Source organism: Eublepharis macularius, chromosome 4 (assembly GCF_028583425.1).
Source record: "Eublepharis macularius isolate TG4126 chromosome 4, MPM_Emac_v1.0, whole genome shotgun sequence".
Lineage (NCBI taxonomy): Eukaryota > Metazoa > Chordata > Lepidosauria > Squamata > Eublepharidae > Eublepharis > Eublepharis macularius.
The window spans coordinates 165,055,378-165,077,634 of NC_072793.1; the positions used below are offsets into that span (position 1 = coordinate 165,055,378).

General features: G+C 45.1%; 2 protein-coding genes across 3 annotated transcripts in view; both read right to left on the minus strand.

The window, feature by feature from the left end:
- Positions 1–22,257, minus strand: part of LOC129329361 (zinc finger protein 208-like) — a 192,776-nt gene continuing 170,519 nt past the window's right edge. The window contains exon 9 of the mRNA XM_054978899.1: positions 1–3,371. Coding sequence (XP_054834874.1) covers positions 2,857–3,371 — 515 coding nt within the window. The 3' untranslated portion in view covers positions 1–2,856. The remainder of the gene's footprint in view (positions 3,372–22,257) is intronic.
- LOC129329419 (sulfotransferase 2B1-like) lies at positions 13,701–21,225 on the minus strand. 2 transcript variants are annotated; one of them, XM_054978992.1, is made up of 7 exons: positions 21,176–21,225; positions 20,755–20,899; positions 19,793–20,001; positions 17,184–17,310; positions 15,858–15,952; positions 15,152–15,332; positions 13,701–14,526 (listed from the first exon to the last, which is right to left on the minus strand). In XM_054978992.1, the coding sequence occupies exons 2-7, from the start codon at positions 20,891–20,893 to the stop codon at positions 14,417–14,419; spliced, it is 861 nt and encodes a 286-aa protein (XP_054834967.1). In that variant the 5' UTR covers positions 20,894–20,899; positions 21,176–21,225; the 3' UTR covers positions 13,701–14,416. The 2 variants fall into 2 exon arrangements, with proteins under 2 accessions (XP_054834967.1, XP_054834966.1); XM_054978991.1 differs by lacking the exon at positions 21,176–21,225 and adding an exon at positions 21,050–21,144.

Here is a 22,257-nt window from a genome sequence, read left to right on the forward strand (position 1 = left end):
TCTATATATGTAGTCTTTATTTGTTTGACATCACAACAACCCTGTGAGGTAGGCCACCATTATAACCACTTTTTACAAGCAGGGAACAGAGGCAGACTCTACATGGCACGACTTGTACTCAGACACATGAGAATACAGGATAATAAAATTGCTCAGAAAATAGATATCCAAACTTAAAAATAAGGTTAACTATAGAATAGGACTTATCATACAGTGATCAAGAAATACTTGAGCAGCCAAAACCTACGCATGCTTTCCCAGGAGCAAATTACCTGAATTAACATCCTCAAGTTCCAGTAAACGTGTGTAGAATTGCAGCTCTGAATGCATTTACAGGAACATTAGGAAGATAATTAGGTGTATCTTGGAATATAAGCTTTTCATTTGCTTTTAGTGGGAAAGAATCTTGTCATAGCAAATTCCTCCAAATGGCACAAATTAATTATGAAGCTTTTAAGTTCCCCAGAACTCTTCTTCAGGCTGGATGAGAAAACAAAAACAAAAACAAGAGGGGAAGAGAAGAAGAAAAAACGTGGGGAAAGACCCTTTTTGACTGATTTCAACAATTTTTGAATCTGAATCACTTAGATGCTTTCAGAAAAAGAGTGAACCTTGCCTTGGATGAAACCAGAAATCCTTTTTGCTCTTGGCATAGTTTGCGTAATACTGCCTGTTTTCCATGTGAGGACTGTTACAACGGGAGGACTGGAGCTTTTTCCATCATGCAAACCCCATGAAGCAGCTTTGTGCTGACTCAACAGGATCAGGCTATCTCAGCACGTCTAGCCTGACTGGCAGCAGCTCCCCAGCACCTCAAGCAGATCAAGGGCTTTCCCAGCACCTGTTACTCTGGATCCTTTTAGCTGCAGACGCCAGGGGTTGAACCTGGGCCATTCAGCATGCAAAGAACATGCTCAGACACAGGCTGCCCCCCCTTTTCTGCTTCACATCCAGTTCTGTGGGCTCTCAACACTCGTTCAGGAGCAGCCTTGGCCTCTGTGCCCTGTTTGTTGGCCATCCAGGGCACTTGGTTGACCATGGTGCGAAACAGGATGCTGAACTAGATCCGACGGGTTCTGAGGCACTCATCTGCAACATTTGAGGTGGTCCTAATTTTTGAAAAGGTTGCCATGTTCAGACCTGCAGTTGTCCACAGCAAATGAGATTCATAAGTTTACGGACACAGATAATGGCAACTACTTTTCCTTACTGAGGTAAAACTAAGAATATTTAAATGGTTTTTTTCTCCCTAATATACACAAAATGACACAAAAGGCCTCTTTCTGAGGCTGCAAACTCCCAGATGGCTCATACAGGATTTTTCTATTCTCTCTCTCCTTCTGTCTTTTCATCACAGCCTTGAGTTGATCAGTTTGGAAATACTCAGTTGTCGCTGGATCGTGTATGATCATTTTAAGGTCTCTCTCTTGGGCGAGCTCTTGCATATGCCAACACCGAACTCTGAATCCTTCATCCCCAAGATGCATGACTTCTGAACCAACGAACTGCCCAGGGAACAGCAACGATGTATGGTGGGGCCCATCGGGAGATCAATAAACTTCTCTTTGAGGTTGCGAAAGACTATGGGGTGGAGGGTCTATACAAGAAGCCAGATGAGGAGGTAGAATCTTGAGGTGACGAAAAATGACTGTATCGTTCCAGACATCTCCATGGAGCAGCTCATTTTTGAAAGATTTCCAACACAGAAAAGTCTCAAAACAATAGCAGGAATTATAACTCAGTGGGAAGTGAGGGCAGCAGGAATTACATCTTAGTGGGAAGATGTCTGCTTCACATGCAGACAGTTCCCAGATTAAATTCCTGGCATTTCCAGTTACAAGGATCAGGCAGCAGAGGTCTTTCTCTGCCTGAGACACTGGAGAGTCACTTGCTAATTAATGTAAGATGATATAGAGGTAGATGGACCGGTTGCCTGATGTGGTATAAGGCAACCGTATATATTCATGTCAGTAGGGATGGGTCATAGGTCAGTGGCAGAGCACACAGGTGGCCCCTTGTTCAGTCTCCAGGTAAAGGACTGCAGGTGTTGTCAAAAGACGTTTCTCTGCCTGAGACCCTGGATAATCCTGGCTATTCAGAATAGACAATACAGGCTTGGATGGACCAACAGTCTGATATAGTAAAAACCAACTTTTTTGCATCACCCTTTGCCTGCTGGGCTGTTTTTGCTGTTTTCAGGGAGGTGCCAAAATAAGGGAATTTTCAAAAACAAGATACTCCGCTTGCAATAGGAACTCAAGCTAATCTTAAGCATTTACCTTTAGAGGAACAAAAGACAACTAAATTGGGAACAAGCGAGGAATAAAATAAGGATGGCATAGAAGTAGAAAAAGATTCCCCCTCCTCTCATAATACTAGAATTTGGATTATCCAGTGTATTTAGGGGAAAAAATGTTTGTTCACATCAATAATTTGTAGAACTCACTGCCAAAAGATGTAATGGTGGTCTCTAGTTTAAATGACTTTAAATGGGGATTAGGTATATTAATGGAGGACAAATCCGTTAAAGGCAAAATAGTACCTCCATGTTCAGAGGTACTGTACCTCTGAATACCAGGTGCTAAGGGAATAACAACAGGGTAAGGCTTTGGCTTCTGTGCCTCTGCTTGTAGGCTTTTCTGGGACTTGTTGGTCATTGTGGAAACAGGATGCTAGACGAGACGGACCCCTGGCCTGATCAAACAAGGCTCTTGTGATATTTTTATGTCCCACCCCATTCTACTGTATCTGTAGCCCCAATTTATCACACATTCTGAGCATTTATATGGTTTCACTCTTGTAAGCCTGATCTTATCTTGGGGCGGGGCGGAGTTTGGTTCCCAAGTAAAGCTTTTCTCATGGAGTCAGTATTTCCGCACCATCTCCTGCATGCGTGGGAACCAGGCTAGAATTCTGACTGAATCTCCTGCCAGGCTCAGAATGCTTCGGTAGGTTCTGTCGTGCGTGAATCCTCTCATGTTTAAGAAGGCCTGAACTCTGCTTGAACCTTTTCCCACAGTACATGCATTTATACGGTTTCTGTCCTGTATGGTTTCTCTTGTGCCTCGTAAGGCTAGATTTGTTACTGAAGGTGTTACCACAGTCTGAACACCTGTAGGGCTTTTCACCGGTATGGATCCTCTCATGCTTCACCAGGTTGGAACTCTGGGAAAAGCTTTTCCCACAGATGGAGCAGCTATAGGGCGTCTCTCCCGTGTGGGTTCTCCCATGGACAAGGAGGCTGGAGCTCTGCTTGAAGCTTTTACCACAGTCTGAGCATTTGTAGGGTTTCAATCCGGTGTGATTCCTTTCATGCCTGATAAGACTGGAACTCTGGCTGAACCTTTTCCCACAGATTAAGCAGCCAAAGGGTTTCTCTCCAGTGTGTTTCCTTTTATGTCTTGTCAGGCTGGATTTATTACTGAAGCTGTTCCCACACTCCGAGCACGTATATGGTTTTTCACCTGTGTGGGTTCTTTCATGGGTGAGGAGGGCCGATCGTTTCTTGAAGCATTTCCCACAATCAGGGCACTTGTACCGCTTCTCCACGATGTTTGGTCTCTCACGGTTAATCAGGTTGGATTTGTCACCAAAGTTCTTGCCGTAGATTGCGTAGTAATGCGGTTTTTCTCCGGGGTAGATTATGTCCCGCTCACTGCCTTCTGAAATAGAAAATGGCAACAGAGTCATGAAGGACAGCACAAGTGTAAGTGACACCCTGTAAGGATGAAATGTTTAATTATGGTCTATGTTTTGTTACTTTCAAGTAAGAGGGCAGCTGTGGTATAATGGTTAGAGCGTAAGACTCACAATTGGGAGACGGGGGTTCAAATAACCACACAGGTATGCTCACTAAGTGAGCCTGGGCCAGCCACTCTCTTGGCTTACCTTACAGAGTTGCTGTGAGGATAAAATGAGAGAGAGGAGTACTGCATACACTACCCTGCTCTGCTTGAAGAAAGGGCAAGACAAGAAAGTGATAGATTAGCTCGCTTTTGCTGTTCTTTTTTTGTAATGGACTACTGAAGCCTGCTCATGACTCTAGGTTCAAAAACAATGTGGTCTAGTGCTGTGGATTTCAAACTATGTTCTAGGTAATGCTAGAATTTCCTCAAAAGCTTATCAGGGAGTTCTCAGTGAGAAAACCATTAACACTGGACAGCTGTCTTAAGCAGTTGCTTGACCGTGGCAAATGATCTTTCCTTGAATGTGCTGTGGATGCAATATTGTGCCTAGGGCTTTTTTTCTGGGAAAAGAGGTGGTGGAACTCCGTGGGTTGCCCTTGGAGAAAATGGTCACATGGCTGGTGGCCCCGCCCCCTGATCTCCAGACAGAGGGGAGTTGAGATTGCCCTCTCCGCCCTCAGTGGCACGGAGGGCAATCTAAACTCCCCTCTGTCTGGAGATCAGGGGGCGGGGCCACCAGCCATGTGACCATTTTCAAGAGGTTCCGGAACTCCGTTCCACCGCGTTCCAGCTGGAAAAAAAGCCCTGATTGCACCCCAGAATACTTCCCAGGATTCTCTGCGACAAAGAGATGTTCTGTGGCAGACCTGTAAGGGTTTCTTCATGGAACTAATGTCACAAGTGTTACTTGAAGGTAGAAAATCTGAAAACTGTTGGCGTAGTGGTTAGAGTGAGGGGGGGGGCCTGTTCAAAGATCAACTCATCCCTAAAGATCATTGAGTGATACTGGCTTAATCATTGTCTCTGTCAGCCTAACTTACTTCCCAGAGTCATGGAGAGGATAAAATAGTGTAACCCTTATCTAAATTGAGCTCTTTGGATGGAGGATACGAATATCATAAATCACACATAACAAGGGCTGTTTTCGTTTACTCCATACCAAACTTTTAATCACTTTTCTATAATTCCAACTAGGGATGGGGCTATACATTACTGCATACTGTGCTGGTGTAATAATTCCCCTCCTGCGTTTTCCTGCCCACAAAGGAAAATCGAAGATGCAAATGGTTTAATAGTAGAATGTACCATATAATATGGATCCTACTCAAGTGTGGCAAAAAACTTGTTTAAAATAAATGTTAATGTGATTACTGTTACTAACGTGTATTAACTGAAGTTTTGGAACTTTTAGTAATTTTCAGAAGCCACCATGATGAACAAGTTTGGTGGAAGAGTGCAGGACTTTAAAATAAATAAATACAATGAAGATAAATAAGATGGTGGGGAAATTGGAGGAGGGAGCATGATACAAACATATTAAATCAAAATAATGAACAGCAGAACAGCAGCCATACCAGTGCACCTGCCCTCCTCACCCCCAGACCAATTAAATGAGGAAGGCACTCATACCCAAAGAGATGACGTCGGCATGGCTTTGCTGCATGATGATTCGGAGTAAAGCTCTTTGATTTGAATCCAGCCAAGCCTCCTTGCTTCTGTGCACGGCAGAAGGACATGTAGAGAAGAGAGAATTTTAAAAAATGTATGAGGCAGTGCCAGAAGATACTTGGCTCTCCCATTTTTCCGTATCAATCTGAACATAGGTATCTGGTAAGTTTTGTCAGATTCTATCAGGCCTGCCAACAATAATGGGTCAAAAGTTATTACTGTACTTAATTCATTTCAAATATTTCTACCTGTTCTTCTGACACAATGTGGCTAACAATCCAAAATAACACCATACTGGGTAAAATTCTAAAATCTAAAATTCATCTGAAACACACACTAAGATATAATTACTATAATTTAAACAGAATACAACTCAATATAATGACAGCTCTGTTTGGGGCAAAGCGTAGATTTCAGCTCTGGGAGTAGCAGCTTGCCAATCAAATAGTCACAAAAAGCTTCTTCAGCATACACTCACAAAAAAGCTCATTTGCCAGGAGAGTAACAGAATCATGACATTTCGGAGGACAGGCCTAAACAAAGATGGCTGCCCTCTGAAAGGGCATCTGACCATCTTATAACCCTCAGCAGTGTTGGCTTCCTTCCCTTAGGCAAGAAATGTGAGACGGAGCCCCCAAATTACACCTCCCCAATGGATTCCTCCTGCTCAGTTAAGGAGACACTCTTTTCTTTCTATTTTGGGAAAATATTGCCCAAAGAAAACCAGTGTGCTGCAGTGGAAGCCATGGCTTCTAGCTCCCACTCAGCCAACAAACTAAGGCCGTTTCTACATGCTGTTAAAGCAACGGGCTACTTACTGAATGCTGGCGTTTTTTTCCACAGATTCCAGATGCCTCCGATTTCAAAGTGGAAGCAGGCAGTTTCACTTCCATTTGTTCAGCGTCTCTTGTGAGAATGGGATTTCCCACTCTTTCCTGTGCTGGGTAAAGGATGCTGAACAAACGAAAGCCAAACTGCCTGCTTCTGCTTTGAAATCGGAGGCGTCTGGAATCTGTGAAAAAAATGCCAGCATTCAGTAAGTAGCCCGTCGCTTTAACAGCATGTGGAAACGGCCTAAGTGACCCTGGCCAAGTCACTCTTTTTCTGCCTCACTTAGAGATTTCAGGACAATGGCTGGCATCCCCAAGAGTTTAGGGGCAGGGCAAAGGGTGGAAATGACGTTGTGTGACATCATATCCAGCTGAAAACCTGGATATGACATAAGCATGTTGAGCAATGCTCCAGAACTTATCATGGAATTTTCTGAAATGGCCAGAGCATCACCCAATGTTCTTACGTCAAGGGGTTTTGGTTGGTCATGATGTGCCGCGTTGTGCAACTTCGTTTCTGGACCCACTGGTCCAGACAGCAAGGGTGGAAGGGCAGGCTCACCAGTAGTCCTCCTGCCATAAACAGACAATTGGCAACCCTAGCCTAATCTACCTCACAGGATTGTTGTTAGGGCCAAATGGAAAAGAATAATGTACATTTTCCTGAACTTTTGGGGTGGTGGTGAAGAATGTGATAAAGCTTTGGCTAGATATAGGACATGGAATAATATTTCTCATGTTGCAGTCCGAAGTCAGCAAGTCCTGAGGAAAAACACCCCACGTTGAGTCCCTTGTGCCCAGAAAACAGGCTCTAATTATAGGTACAATCTCATTTCTGGAACATTTCTCACTCTGTTAGCAAACGCTCTGTTTAACAGCTCACATTTTCATCCACCCCGTGTGTGGGAAGAAGACAACAATCCTATTTTGTTGTTGGTCAGTCTTGGTATCTAACAGGAATCTAACATGTTCCATAGTTTGGAAGTGTGGCAACAGAGAAAGCTGCATCCTCTACATTTCTACTTCATTTATACCCTACCTTTGGGGACCCAAAGCAGCTTACTATTTATCCTGTGGCATCATTTATGGAAATGTTCCCGATATTGACTGTACTAATCTCACACTGTGTAATCCGCCTTGATTCTCAGTGAGAAAGGCGGACTATAAATGACTAAATAAATAAATATATAAATAAATCCTTCTCCCTTCTTCCATTTTATCCTCACAACATTCCTGTGAGGTAGGTTAAGCTGGGAGGGTGTGACTGGCCCAAGGTCAGCCAGCAAGCTTCCATGGCAGAGTGGGGATTTGAACCTGGTTCTCCCAGAGCCTCAACCAGGAATATCACCACCACATCACACTGGCTCTACCAACAGCAATATATTCATTCAGCACTTCCAGCCTTCTAACTTTCTCACATTCTTTGTGCTTTGCAAAACAGGCTAGTATTTATCAGCCCCATTTTTTGCAACTTGGAGGCCACCAAGTGAGATGTGGCAGAGACAACGGCTGATTCCGCACACGTTGGATAATGCACTTTCAATGCACTTTAGCAATCATCTGGAAGTGGATTTTTTGTTTCACGCACGAAAAATTCAGTTCCAAATGATCTCTAAAGAGGATTGGAAGTGCATTATCCAACGTGTGCGGAATCAGCCAATATCACAGCTCAGTCATCTGCTTAGCATGGAATAAATAATATCCTCCTCAAGGTGTTTCTCTCACCAGTCCGGGCACGACTCTCCTGTCCAGATGATTTCTCAGTCGATGCGCCTCTCCTTCCCCACTCACTGATGCACTGGTGGTTTTCGTGGATCCTTCCTCACGACCCCAAAACCTTCTTTAAAAATGAAAACAAGAGATTCTCAGTCACCTGATGGTGGAGAGTGCCCTCAAGTCATAGCTGATTTATGGCAACCCCTAGTGGGGTTTTCAAGACAAGAGACTAACATAGGTGGTTTGCCATTGCCTGCCTCTGCAACCCTGGTGTTGGTTGGAGGATTCTCATCCCATTGTTAACCAATGTCGACCCTGCTTAGGTCCTGAGACCTGACGAGATCAGGCTCGCTGGGTTATCCAGACCAAGGCTCTGTCACCTACCCCGTGATAAGGATGCCTCAAAAACAGAACCCACGCGCTCTGCAGTCCACCTTTGCAATCACTTAAGTGGATGGGGATTCGGAAGGAAAACGCATTTGATAGGAATACGTGGAGGGGAACCCAGAATTGTAGTTTTATTTACCGGCCTGATCGTGAGTGCAACAGAGGAGTTAAAAGAGCATTAAACTGGCGCTAATCCGAATTAAGCGATGTTACCGATGCGCCCTCCTCGAACCACTAGCTAACGAAAGGATTTCGACTGGGTGTTTGGGGGAGGGGAGGAACTACAAAAACCTTGCAGACTTTCTCCTTGTTGTTTTTTAAAAGGCGGCTTTCCCTTTGTTTTCCGCTTCCCATCATGTGATCGAAGCACGAGCCGGACCGCCGGCGAGCCCAAGCCCTACCAAGCCGCTGCTGGAGCGCATGGATGGATTTTGCGGCGAGCGATTCTCGTTGGGCACGGGCGGAAGGAACAGGGAAATTTACACCGGCTGCTGCAATGGAAAGCCCCTCCTTTGCCAAAAAAAAAAAGCGTCCTCCAGAAAAGGGCTTGTGGGTTGCAAAGCTTTCGATCTGACGATTCGTATTCTCGTAGAAGAAAATCCCGACGAGGCCAGTGGGGCTTTTCCAGTTCTGCGCTTTTACACTGATAAAGGTTTCAGCAGCCCCCGTGGTAGGCACAAGAACACTTTCATCCCTTGCCTTCGAGCTTTGCCGTCCCTGTTTTTCACTGACTACTGCAAGCTCATCGGGGCAGGGACTTCTAACACCGAGCGGACATCTGGTACTGGCCTGATACGCTGCAATAGTTATTTATCCAAAATGTCTCAGCCCGAAGTTCCAAAAGAAATCGCCTTTGGCCGATGATTAAAACCATTCTATTAAAAAGTTAAACATTAAAAGCTAAAGCAATATACTGGTCAATAAATCATCAGATAAAGATAATTGGAACGGTGCGGGGGGGGGGGGCAGGTCAAGGATAAAAAACGCCCAAACCTGGACAGATGATACTTTCAGCCCGGTGCCCTAAACTAGCCAGTAGCTATAGCACAGGAGTTTCTACGGCTGGGGAGAAACCACCAAGGGGGCCTCATTCTTGCTAATCATTCACTTTTCCTAACAGGAAGAGCCACTCTCACTCCACCCTTTCTCGTGGGAAGAAGATTCTGCCTGGAAAGCTCACGTTTTCCAGAGATCAGAGATACAATCCTGGAACCTCTGACCCCATACCTAAGGTTGCTATCTCCAGGCTGTGAAATTCCTAGAGATTGCGGGGAGCAGCCTAGGGTGGGTAGTTTTGGGGAGGGGACTTCAGTGGGGTATAATGCTATAGAGCCCACTCCAACACAGCCAGTTTTCTCCAGGGGAACTGATCTCTATGGCCTGGAGTTCCGTTGTAATTCTAGAAGACCTCTAGCCACTACCTGGAGGTTGGCAACTCTACTGTGCCTCCCACACACACATTAGGTAATATGTTTGAGGATCACTTGCTCTTTCTTTTCTTAAATCCAACAACTGCTCTCTAATAATCTCCTACTCGATCTAGCTCCAATGTGGCCACCCTCTCTTCTCCCCACCCCCAGCCTTCCAGCAGGAGATGATTCTGGATTGAACTGTGGACGCACCTCCACACTCTCTGAAAGGAAGAAGGGCACAGCTGGAAAAGGATAGTTCAGTAACACACCTTCCCAAGATCCCATTGTGCTTTAAGAAATAAAGGGTACTTGGATCTACTGGTCAGAGCAATAGATCTACTGGTGAAAGCAGAAGGCATTTGGGAGTTCCTCAAATGTCTGAAGAAATACTGTGGAAAAGTGGTAAAAGAACAATGAGTTGTAAAATGGCTGATTTTATACTTAAAAGCTACAATGTGTAAATTGATGAAATCGTTTTTTAAAAAATAAAACCTCATCTACATTCTCTCCCAACCTGGCAACATTAACACAACTTGCTTAACATGAGAACTAAAGAGAGCTTTTCAAAGTTTTATATAAAATGCCCTTGGAAGGGCATTTTAGAAGAATACACTATTCTTTATATACTGTCCTGTTTAGAGTTTAGGAAAGTTATTTGGCACTTATGCATGGACATTTTATATTTACTGTGGTGCCCACTTTTCCTCCTTACCTGTAGCTTGGATGTCTTGCTGGAACTGTGGAAAGGCAGTGTTGTTTAGTAGTTATGGAACCAGTCTTTAGACTGGGTTTATTTCCTGATTGTACAAAACTTTGAGGTGCTTAAAACACCTTACAACTTACCTTCCAGAGCACAGCCTCCCTGGTTGTTTAACGGACAGCCATCTCCCGCCCTGCCCCAGGCTATTCACACTATCACTGGTCCTCATGTTCACAGTTTGAATAGCCTGGGGCAGGCTAGTTTTTAAGAGCATTGGGCTAGGATGGGTGACCTAGATTCAGATCCCCACCTGACTACAAAACTCCATAGGTGATCTTGGGCAAGTCACCATCTAGTTATATAGTCCACTTTTATCCCTCCCTTCATCCAATGAGCTCAAAGTGGCAGACTTGAGCTCATTGGATGAAGGGAGGGATAAAAGTAGGTCAGGCAAAAGAGAGAACATGATCCCAAAGGTCACACAGTGAACGTCCATGCAGAGTGGAGATTTTAATCTGTGGCACTCTGCCATCTGAACACAATGTTCCTCCTCTTCCAGGGCTGGCCCAATGGCCAGGCAAACCAGAGGGAGGGCTGCCTTATACTGAGCCAGAATACTGCCCTATCTAGCCTATGTGATAGAGAGTGCCCTCAAGTAATCGCTGAATTATGGTGGGGTGTTCATGGCAAGAGACTATCAGAGGTGGTTTGCTATTGCCTGCCTCTGCAACCCTGGTCTTCACTGGAGGTCTCCCCTCCAATTACTAACCCAAGGGTGACCCTGCTTAGCTTCTAAGATGTGACAAGATCAGGCTCACCTGGGCTATCCAAGTCAGGTCAGAGTTGCCAATAACCTGGAGAAAAGAATGACCTGTTGTTTTAACAGAGGATCAATGAGGTGATTTCTCATTTTTCTCTCTACTGAATGGGATGCACCAAAATCATAGTTCACCTAGGACACAAAAATCCTTGGGCCGGTGACTACGATGACCCTCCTTTCTGCTGTGGTGGATTTTGTTCCCGTCTAACTGTTTCTGATTGCAGACACTGTGTCTTAATTAGGGTTGCGATTTACCTGCTGCCAGTGGGAGACCTCCCCTCAGCCCTTCCAGCAGGGGTGGCATTAAAAAACGGAGGGGGGCAAGCACCAGCATCCTGAAGCAATGGCATCAATTCCAACGTGACTGGAAACGATGGCATGGCATTGCCAATGATGCTCTAGTACTCAGTTAAAACTATGGCTAAACCATAGACCTTTTGGCTGAATGCTACAGCATTGCTGGCAGCACAGTATTGTCACTTCCAGTTAGGGTTACCAGTTCCCTGGTGGGAGCGGAGGACCCCCTGCTCCTACCCTGGCCTGTGGGGGGGGGGAGGTGTGGGAACGGACCTCCCAGACGCACGCCTGGGGCAGTGCAACATCACTTCCTGGGGAAGTGATGTCATCAACCGGCCCACTGCAGAGCGCATGCACTCTTGCGCCTGCATGATGATGCTTTGCGTTCACATGAGGGACACAGAGGTGAGTGCCAGGTACCCTCCCTCCAGCCGGGAGGATAAGGGGACCAGGTAACTCTACTTCCGGTCCTACCAGAAGTGATATCACTGTGTTGCATGAGCAGGGCCGGTGCACCCATAGAGGCCAGGTAGGTGGTGGCCTCAGGTGCAAGGCCCTGGAGAGGCGCCGGAGGGGGTGTCGGGGGCGGAGGCGTGCGCCACGGAGCTGGCGTGGCTGGCCCACAGCTGCTGCAGCCAGCTAGCCTCATGCCGCTGCCGCTGCTGCCACATGCCCCAGCTTGCACTGCGCGATGACATCACATGATGATGTCATCACACAGTCCATGGCACGCGCGGGAGGGGGGTTGCCGCAGGTGCCAGAGACCCTGTCGCCGGCAGTGTGCATGAGCCATCATTCTGTCACTGGTGATGTCAAAATGTCTCCAGGAAGGCCCCCACGCACCCATGGGTTAGTCTCCTGCCAGAGACAGGTGATGATCTGGCAACCCTAGCCGTAATGAATTGCAGTGGTTGTTTATGGCAGCTTTGCCACAGTTTGTAACAATCTTTTGCAGGATTCAAGAGTGTGGTGTGGTAGCCCTCTCCCCCTCTCCCACACACTGTCCTGCTTTCCAATTAAAATTTTTGTCTTAAGCCCTGCTCTCTGTATCCCTGCAGCAACCAGAGATGAGATGTTCTCAGTGGTACCTTTGGAACGCTTGGACAGACAGTGCGGTGGAGAGGTTATCATGACAGAGTAAGTCTGAGGAGAAGTGTGTTCAAATCTCCACTGTCACAAACGTATCTGGGTGACCTTGGGCAAGTCGCTTGGACCTAACCTAGGGAAGCCAACTGTCTCTATAATAGAAGTTTAATGGGGTGTTACCTACTAGACTATGTTATTTACCTCTGTGCCCTGATAAGTTTCAACTGCCTATTTACATACTTCAATCCTCTGTTAAAGAGAGAGGTCATTTTTTTCTCCACACCTGTTGGTAACCATGGCCTAACTACGTTACACCATTTAATTCTAAGGTCCACCCTTAAACTACATGTGGACTGTGAATTAGGTGTTTGGATCTCCCAACAGTTTCTGAAACCAGTTCCCAAACTTGTGGGAGTCCAATTTAGATCATAATCATAGCTTGCAGAGAAAGGATTTAACCCTCCCAGCATCATTTCCTCAGTCTTTATTACTGGGGAGGGCTACAAATTTCCCAAAGGGACAAACAGTGGTCCCCTCAGGCTGTATCCTGGGAAATCTGGCTAAGGCCCTGATGTAAGTCAAATGTGGAGCCATAAGCTTGAAGCAAGCAGATCACGTACACCAGGCCCAACATTGAGGCAATGGCAACATTGAGGCAACCGTTAATTCTCCATCTCCAATACAAGGAGATAGTTGTAACATTTCTATTGGTTCTTTGTTCCTTCTCTTTTTGTTGGGAAAGGTATAAAAGGTTATATGAGGTGATTTGTTCTGTGCTTTTGTGGTAGGAGACTCCCAGAGCCCGTGCACATTAAAAAGAAAGCTTTCTGGTTATAAGGAACAGAGCGGCTGTTTGCTGTTTCAGTCCACCAGGGATAGCCCAGCTTGCCTCAAAGAACAAATTCTCAGAATACTATTTCTGGTTAAAGAGCGAGCAGAGGGAAGTTGTGGTAAAAGCTGCAGCTCCTAAAATTCCTCCTCCTACTTTTCTAGTAAAAGTATAGGTTCTCAGTTCTTCCTTGAACCTGTTCATTTTCTTGAGCATTCAGATCTCAAAAGGCATTCAGATTTTTAAAAATGTTCAACATCACCTCAATGTTAAACAAGTCCACTAGTTTATTTCTTATGATCAGAACATGTACTTTGGAACACTCCCCCTGATGACAATGCGCATGAGTTCTGTGCTAGATTCATATTTTTTCTAGTATACAAATTACTTCCAAGTCAGAAAGAAATGTTGCAGAGAGAACCCTGTTACAAAGGAATCTGGAAGAGCAGGAAGTTAAGACCTGGGATTACTCTGAAGTAGTTGTTGAGCTCTTTTGGAGTGGTGAGGAAGAGTTGTGGGCACCAGCACAAAACTGAGCGGTCATAAGATGTGGAGCTAGTCAAAAAATGGCTCTCATTGGGAGAGAGAATTGCAAAATGGCTGTCATGGCTGCAAAAGGATGGAAGATTCCCAAGTCAAGCATTGTCCTACATGGGGCAGCAATTCCCCAAATGCGTGTTCCCTGCAGATCCAAAGGTGATACCTCTTGAGGAGCATCTCCTGCTCCAGAGAGGTTGAGGAAAGTGAGGATTGGCTCTTTTTTGGGGGGAAGAAGGAAGTGGGAACAAGGAAGTGGGCATCAGCAGATAACTGCTCTAGAGAGAATGATTTTATCTCTGCTTCCCCCTGCAGTGTGAATAATATGTTTTATTATTGCTTAACCAAACTGCTAACAGCAGTGCTTGGTTTCTTGGTAGATGGGGCTTGGTCCAGATGGCATGTCTGTTCTTTGAGGATGCCAAACAGCAGAACACTCTGGGATCCTTCAGTCCCACGGGAAGGTCATGTTCATCCCCTGCATATTTTCCTGATATACACGGTCAAAATGTTCGCTTTGTGCCACAGTCAAATGGTTCTTCCAGTCCCCACAGATTCCTGGAACAACGCAAGAGGGGCCAGTCACCACAAAGGGAATTACAAGACATTAAAAATATGCCTCCTCGAGTACCTGCTGTTTCACACTTTTGCAAATCGTTCCTCTAGTCACAAGCCTGCTCTCAACGATCTTTGGGGGCAGGCAGCTGCAGCTTTCTCCCTGGGCATCTTGCTCCTGGGGAGCTGCTCTGGATTTGCAAAAGCTACTGCTGCAGCCGGCTTTCTCTGGCTCTTCAGGCAGTGATTCTAACACAGAGGGGAAGGACACTGGGACTTCAGTTCCCAGGAAAACTTGCGAAAATGATCAAGTGTTCTACACGTGAAAAAAGTCACGTGTAGCTTGGCTCTAAGTGGGTTTCCCCATTGGGGTATAAGAGTGCCATCTCCTGGCCATTTCAGGACATGAAAACAGCTTGGAGCAGAGGCTGAAGAAGCCTCCTCTCTATGCATCCTGTGGTCCCAATTCAAATCATGCACGGGAATGGAGAAAAACTCAACTTACACTTGACTGTTACATGGAGGGTGGGGAACCTTTACCCAACCTGTATAAATCGGCCCTCACTACTTGAAGTTTCAGCAAATATACACAAACAAGCACTAAAGATCCTTTTAGCTTTACATGTACCTTTTCTCAGGAGCTTCCCTTTCTTGTGGTCCATATACTTCTCTGAGAGTTCAGTAAAATTGGACATCTTGTTATCCTTCATCTTCTGAAAGGAGGCATTTTCTACCACAGAATCAATTTGCTGGCTATTGAGCTCCTTCCCGAGGAAGTGGCAGATCCTCTCCACACTGCCTCGTAGGTCCTGGAAATGAAAAATGTCGAAGCCAGAGGTTGATAATGTAAATGTCTTCATACTGGATTGCCCCATGGTGATCAGACCCTTAGCAAGAGAAACATGTGGGGCCATTTTGGAGGGTTCCTTTGCTGCCATATATGTGGGACTCTCTGCCACCATCTTGCAGATGGCCAAGAAGCCTCTATGAACCATCTGCCCACCATCTTGTCCCACTCAACCTCTCAGTCAGCACAGCGACCAGGAAACATCTAACAACCTAGCTAGAATTTCTGTGAGGCACCAAGTACTAAATTTGTTGCCACACAAAGATGAGGAAGCAGTTTCTTCCTTATAATGTGCCTCTCTGCACATTATATGAGGCGCTATGCTCACAGAGGTCCTTTTTATCTTCTAAAAAAAAAAACTTGTGGAAGACTTGGGATATTGTCTGAGGCACCCATCCCAAGAAACCAAAATTTTTGAAAACAAAAGTTGGCACTCCATAAGCTGAGGTAACTATATGTGAAGACAGCCCTGGAGTTAGAACCACACCTGCTGCAACTCTTCATAGGTGATGAAAAAGAAGTTGTCTCTGTCCTTCATTTGTATCCAGCCTTTCACGTGATCAAACCAGGAACCAAAAGGCACTGGAAATGAGAAATGGAAAGATCTCAAAAATGGATACAGATTAGAAAAGCTGGGGGAAGTGCAGAAATGGTCTTCCAAAACTATCATAAGGTAGGAGTGCTTGGCCTGTAGGGAAAGATGGAAACATTTGGGGTTTCTTAGGTTAGCTAAGGCGATGACATTATAGAACTCTACAAAATTATGTATGGTGTACAGAAAGGGGAGAGAGATAATCTGTTCTCCCTTGCCCCTACTACTAGAATTCAGGTTCATTCTATGAAACTTGTTAGCAAGTAGATTCAAGTCCAACAACAGGAAGTACTCCTTCACACAACAGGGAGTGGACTTGTGGAACATACTGCCACAAGATGTGGTGGTGATGGTCAATGAGACTGATTTAGCGTGGGGACTAGACATATTTACAGAGAGTTAGGTCTATTGTTGGGGTCGAATGGGGCCTCTGGGTTCAGGTCTTTTCTGCATGGGCAATTTACTCTCTCTTTTTGAGTGTTTGCTCCTCAAGGATCAAATTCATTTTGGCCACCTACCTTTCCACACACCACTTTTAAACCTGGTGTGGGTGCCATCTTTTTTGGTTCTCACCACCATGAAATAAAGAGGGTTATGTGATGAGGTGTGGACATCATCATTGGAATCACTGTCGGTGTCACTGGTGCAGAAGGGGGAGAAGGGTGGGAAAGAGGGCAGGAGGGGAAAACCCAAAAGGAAAATTCTGCACATTTGCGAATACGCACAGGCAGAAAAGTTGAAGAGAAAACACCACATTGAAATCTGAAGGGAGAGGTGGTGGTGGTGGTGGAGAAAGCAATTAAGTCATAGCTGACTTATAGTGACCCCTGGTGGAGTTTTCATGGTAGGAGGCTAACGGAGGTGGTTTGGCATTGCTTGCCTCTGCAACCCTGGTCTCCGTTGAAGGTCTTCCATCTAATTATTAACCAAGGCCAACCCTGCTTAGCTTCTGAGATCTGACGAGATCAAGCTCACCTGGTTATCCAGGCAAAGGGAGAGTTAAGCATGCAAAATTCAGACAGGTGACAGATGCCACAATTCCCAGAATTCCCTGTGGGAAGCCATGACAAATCTATCTTACACTACAGTCTGTTAGTTGCTACACATCACAGCTGTTGGTTCTCTCTTCCAGTTCAAGGAAGGAACTAGGATACAGTGGAAAGAGGTCTGGGTCCACATGAATCCATTGGAAACGCAGCTCAAGTTTGCCATTTTTCATACCATTCCCAGTCAGGAACTCTTCCAGCAAGTCTTCCAAGGTTCCAGGGTCCTTCCATAATTTGAAGATCTTAGAGAAATGATAGTGTGAGACTAGCACGTCCTTGGGATTGCGCAAAGTATAGATCACCTGTGGGAGAGAAAAGGGCTGAATTCAGCAGGGCAGAATCCTGGCAGTCGCCATTAAGCCGTCTGTCTGAAATTCTTCAGAAGTTCTGGATATGTTACGGTATTCTGGAGTATAAAAGAGAAGCAAATCAAATGTAGGGCTGTAGCAAAAAGGGAGTTGTTCCAGAGGGTGCTTTTAGGAGGGTGACAAGGACTGTCATTTATGGCAATGGTTCTCAACTGCATACCACCAATGGGAAGCGGAAGCAGTTCAGGTGGGAGGCAGAGTTTTCATAACAATTATTAAGAATTTGCTCTCCCTTAATTCCCGTGTCCACCTGCATGTGTGACATACCACTTGTGACCTTTTGGCCTTTTATATTTATTTTCATTTTACTGCATTATACCCCACCTGTCTCCTGCATGGGGAACCTAATTGGCTTACATTGTTCCCTTCTCCTCCATATTATCTACACAATAGCCCTGTGAAGTAGGTTAGGCGGAAAGTGTCTGATTGGCATAAAGACCCGCAGTAAGCTTTAGTGACACAGTGGGGATTCAACCAGGGTCCACCAGATCCTAGTCTGACACTCTAACCACTATGCCACACTGGCATGTTGGCAGTAACAACAGAATGCCTTTTGAATTAGAACTGGTATTTGTGCAATGTAAAAAACATGTAATAACATATAGCTATAATATAATTCTCAGCATTAAAGTCGGTAGCAGTAATTTTAAGGGTAAATGGGTTAAATGATAGGATGTTCAGTTTTCAAACAAAATTGAAAATATATTCTCACTTCTGGTTCACATTTTTCAATTTGTCTTTAGTTCAGTGAAAATACCTTTTAAACGATCCGTTAGTGGTATTTAACCACACAAAAACTTGCTAATATGTATCATTAAAGCTCTGGTAAACGTTGCTATTGCAATTTTCCTAAGGCAGATTTTATCATCTATGGAGGACCTACTCTCGTGCAATAGTTTATTTGGGGAAAATAACTAAAGGTATAATGTACCCACCTGAGATATTTTTTGTACTGTTGAGAAACAATTTCATGGTATTATTTTGCATCTTATCAGAGTTGCTAGAATGATATTTGCAAAATTTTGGAAGAAGGATGTTGTCTCAGGTTTAAGAGAATGATTTGATGAAATTTTTAAAAAGTTTATTACTAAATTAACTTTTTTACAAAGAGGAAAGAATTTAAATCACTATGAAACAAATTGTTCTTTTTGGATAACTGATATTGAACTTTGTTTAAAGTATGATCTTTTGAAACTTTTGGTTTGTTACTTTATAAATGGTCCTCTTTTGTATAAACTATAATAATTTTTTTTTAAAAAAAGAATGCTTGTGTAAACATATAAATGTTCTTCTTGGGAAAAGTGGGTTTCCCCCCCTGTCTTGGTGGAACTTGGGTTCTTTAACATATTGCTGAAATGCAAGATTTTTTTAAAAATTGAGATCCACTGGTTTATGGCACTGTTTCTTGTATTTATTACCTTCTTACTGCATTGTCTTTTAACTTCTTTAATCCAGATTTTGCATTTTTTACAGTTAGGGTTGCTAGGCCCCCAGTGGGGGATCCCCTGCTCCCAACCTCCTCCCCACCAACAGTCACCTGGCTGGTGGGGGGAAAGGCACGTGAACGGGCCTTCTGGGGTACACTTCCAGCATGACATGATGACATCACTCCCAGGAGTGACATCGTTGCACAGACTGCAGGAGTGCCCCTGTGCTTCACACCGGGCTGATCTGGCCTGTTTCGGGCCCCATATCAGCTCAGCACAAAGCCCAGGAGCACTTCTGGGGCCTGCATGATGACATCATTCTGCGATGCGCTGCGATGCGCTGGGAGTGTGTGCGTGTGAGAAGAAATTCAAGGGAAGAGCTGGGTGTTCCCCCTCCCTTGGCAACCCTACTTGGAGTATGCTGTGTTTCAAATCTTGCAATCCAGTCTTATTACATTGTTTATTGCTTGTCTTAAAACAGTTCCTTTGGCATAGTTTTTAATTTTTGTAATCTGCCTTCCGTCTCAGAGACAAACAATATATAAAGTTCTTAAAATACAATTTTGTTTTTTGTTTTTTTAATTCTGTCTTGAGAATTATATCCACGAAAGGGTGTTTGAGGCTTGCTGGGAATCTTCCCCACCTTGACAGTGAATTCCCCCCCCCACAACCCTTTTTCGACTAAAGCATGAACTGGGAACACAGGAAGCCTCCCACAATACGAGCCTGAAGCTTGTAAAGAGAACATGACTCCTCTGTGTACACTGCAAATTGCAGCAACTCTTAAGGAGGCTTCCTGTGGTTTTACTTCACACATCATAGCACAGAATATGGCACCCTTCTGAGTGTGGTCTTTAGTCCAGTATGTACAGATGGGGCTTCCCCCATAGTTGCTATGCAAGAGAGGTCACATTTCCCCCATGCCTGCTACACATCTGAGGGAGCCTCTGTGTGGGGAGCCGCATCAGTGTGAGCTTCTCCTTTCTTACCTTGGCCTTGGAGCGAAGAAAGGACTTGGGGAAAAGCTGGGACTGAAGGTGAGTAGAGAGCAGCCTGGGTGGAGGAGATTTCAAAGCAACCTGTAGGCCGTGAACAGTCTCGATCCAAGGGGTCCGTTGAAACAATGACAAGCTGCGGACCCATGATGGGTCCCCATAGTAACGGATTAAACCCAAGATCTCTGCCATCCAGTTGGTACCTAAGAGGGAGTCCACCAGTTATGGGGTCACCATTTCTCTCCATATGTTTGCCAACCTGCAAGTGGTGGCTGGAGATTTCCTAGAATTACAACTGATCTCCAGGCCACAGATACCAGTTTCCCCAGAGAAAATGGCTGCTTTGGAGGGTGAACTGTATGGCATTATACCCCTCCGAGGTCCCTCCCGTTCCCAAACTCCACCCTTTTTAGGCATCACCCTCAAAATCTCCAAGAATTTCCCAGCCTGGAGCTGGTAACCCTACCTCCCTAAGTCTTCTTTGTTTTGCTTGAATAACAGAGTGGGGGATTCACACCTGGGTCTTCCAGATCATAGTCCAAAGTGCTAACTACCACAACCATGCTGACTCTGGCTATCTGTGCTAGGTGTCATTCATAAGTTACTGAATTTCTCTAGGAAAATCTGAATGTCTTCCATAGGTAATATCTTGCAGTGGCTGGTAGTGGCAAAAATGAGATTCAATAGGTATGAACCCTAACTTGTTTATTCATAACCAACAGAAACTCTAAAACCACCCACTTCAGCCACACTCCCTAAAACTACAGGAGCTGAAAAGGTTCAAATAACCCCAACTCAAAAAGACACAATACCCTCAGAATATACGACACGTCTCTCTAATAATTTACATCTTCACATAATCCAGAATGAACTGGATTATGTGAAGGGGTTTTTTCTCCCCCTTCTTAGTGTGAGCAACCTGTGCAACTCCCCCTTCCACCCATTTTCTTCCCTACCTGATTTCGGGTATGCAACATTGAATACATCATCGTCCAGTACTTGGAATTCATTTTCTACATAGCTGATTGATTCCTCCGTGAGTTCCTTAATGGGGAAAGAGATCCCCTTGTGGGTGAAATAGGCTGCTGATGACATTGCAAACTGCAGAGAAAGAGAGAAAGGCAAGGTCTACAAGGCTACCATTTTGAACTTGGATTTTCATAAACATTTAACAGGCTGTCTCATATTGCCCAGAACCTTACAATCACACTGAACCTCAAATATGCTCCTTCAGCTCAAAAACATACTAACTAAGGTAAACTTTTCTGGGAACGCCAGAGGCAAGTTCCTTTGATAAAGGGACAGCAACAGGTCAGAAGGGCTTCTCGGCAACCTTAGCTGGAACTAATCCCCTACCCCATAGCTAAACCAACTTACAGTGTAACGGCAGCTCGCTTTCCCCTCTGCATCTGACCTTTGCTTCTTCCCTTTCCACCACACCTCTGCCAAGAGGGCTAATCTTTAATCCTTGCTCCAGTCTCGAATCGACAGCATTTTAACCCTACACAGGAGCACAGGGGCATGTGCCCAGCCATTTGCCCACACTGCCTGGAGATGGCAGGCAAGTTCTGGGGTGAGCCTGCCTTCTCGTGCTGATCACCAGTGATCATTGGGCAGTGAAGCAGATCACCAGGAGTTTGTCTACCACCTGTAGGCAAAACTCGCGCGAGAAAACGCGATATTTCACGTTTTCTGCACGATGACGCGCGACAACGCGCAACGTTTTGGATTGCAGAGGGCCATCTGGAATCGGCCCTGGTAAACATATATCTAACGTTAACCTGGCTATAGGGTGTGAATCAAAAAAGCCACAAAACGGAGCCAGGGACAGATCAAAAAGATTTCTCTGCCATCCCAAAGGAAGTCCTGGTTTGCAGAACCATCTGAAATCTTAAGAAAATGGTTAAGAGATTAAAACTCCTCAAAACAATAGAAACCATGCCTGGAGCTTTAACAAAGGAATGCCTAGTAAGACTATGTTCTGAGATCTCAGGGTCATTTTCTAGTGTTGGGGGCCGATTTTTACCAAATCAGCCTAACGTGGGGGCTTTCACTTCCTTGTTGTGCTGGATGACATCATTTCCTGAGTTGCAAGAAAGTGCTCCAGAGAGCGAGTGTGTGCCCCCCCCCCGCAATCTCCCACATTCAAGCCTGGAGGCCTGGCAACCCTATTAACAAACAGAAATGTAGGTAATCATGCACATAGCTGCCCTAAAGAGCTACTGTAAAATCAAGCAGAAAGGAAAGGGCCATTGTTTTATTTCTAAGGCCTAAATAAATAAATATAATAAGCCTGACTTCCCTGGGAAGCTCATAGGGCAAGTCAGCCCTGCTAGGCTCAATAGCAGCATCTCCAGCCAGGGTTCTATGAAACCCCGGTCTGCTGTGAGTATCCCCCCCCCTAGGGGTTCTGCAAAATTCTACAACTTTCCCATCTCAAGCACGTCCTTTCCCCCTCT

Bases quoted from the DNA above. Each gene is read 5' to 3' on its own strand.
- LOC129329419 (XM_054978992.1), bottom strand. From the start codon at position 20,893: ATGTCATCAGCAGCCTATTTCACCCACAAGGGGATCTCTTTCCCCATT. The intron at 17,311-19,792 runs GTAAGAAAGGAG...TCTCTCCCACAG, and splicing joins TTCTTCGCTCCAAGGCCAAG to GTGATCTATACTTTGCGCAA. The intron at 14,527-15,151 runs GTACATGTAAAG...GCGTTGTTCCAG, and splicing joins AGGGAAGCTCCTGAGAAAAG to GAATCTGTGGGGACTGGAAG.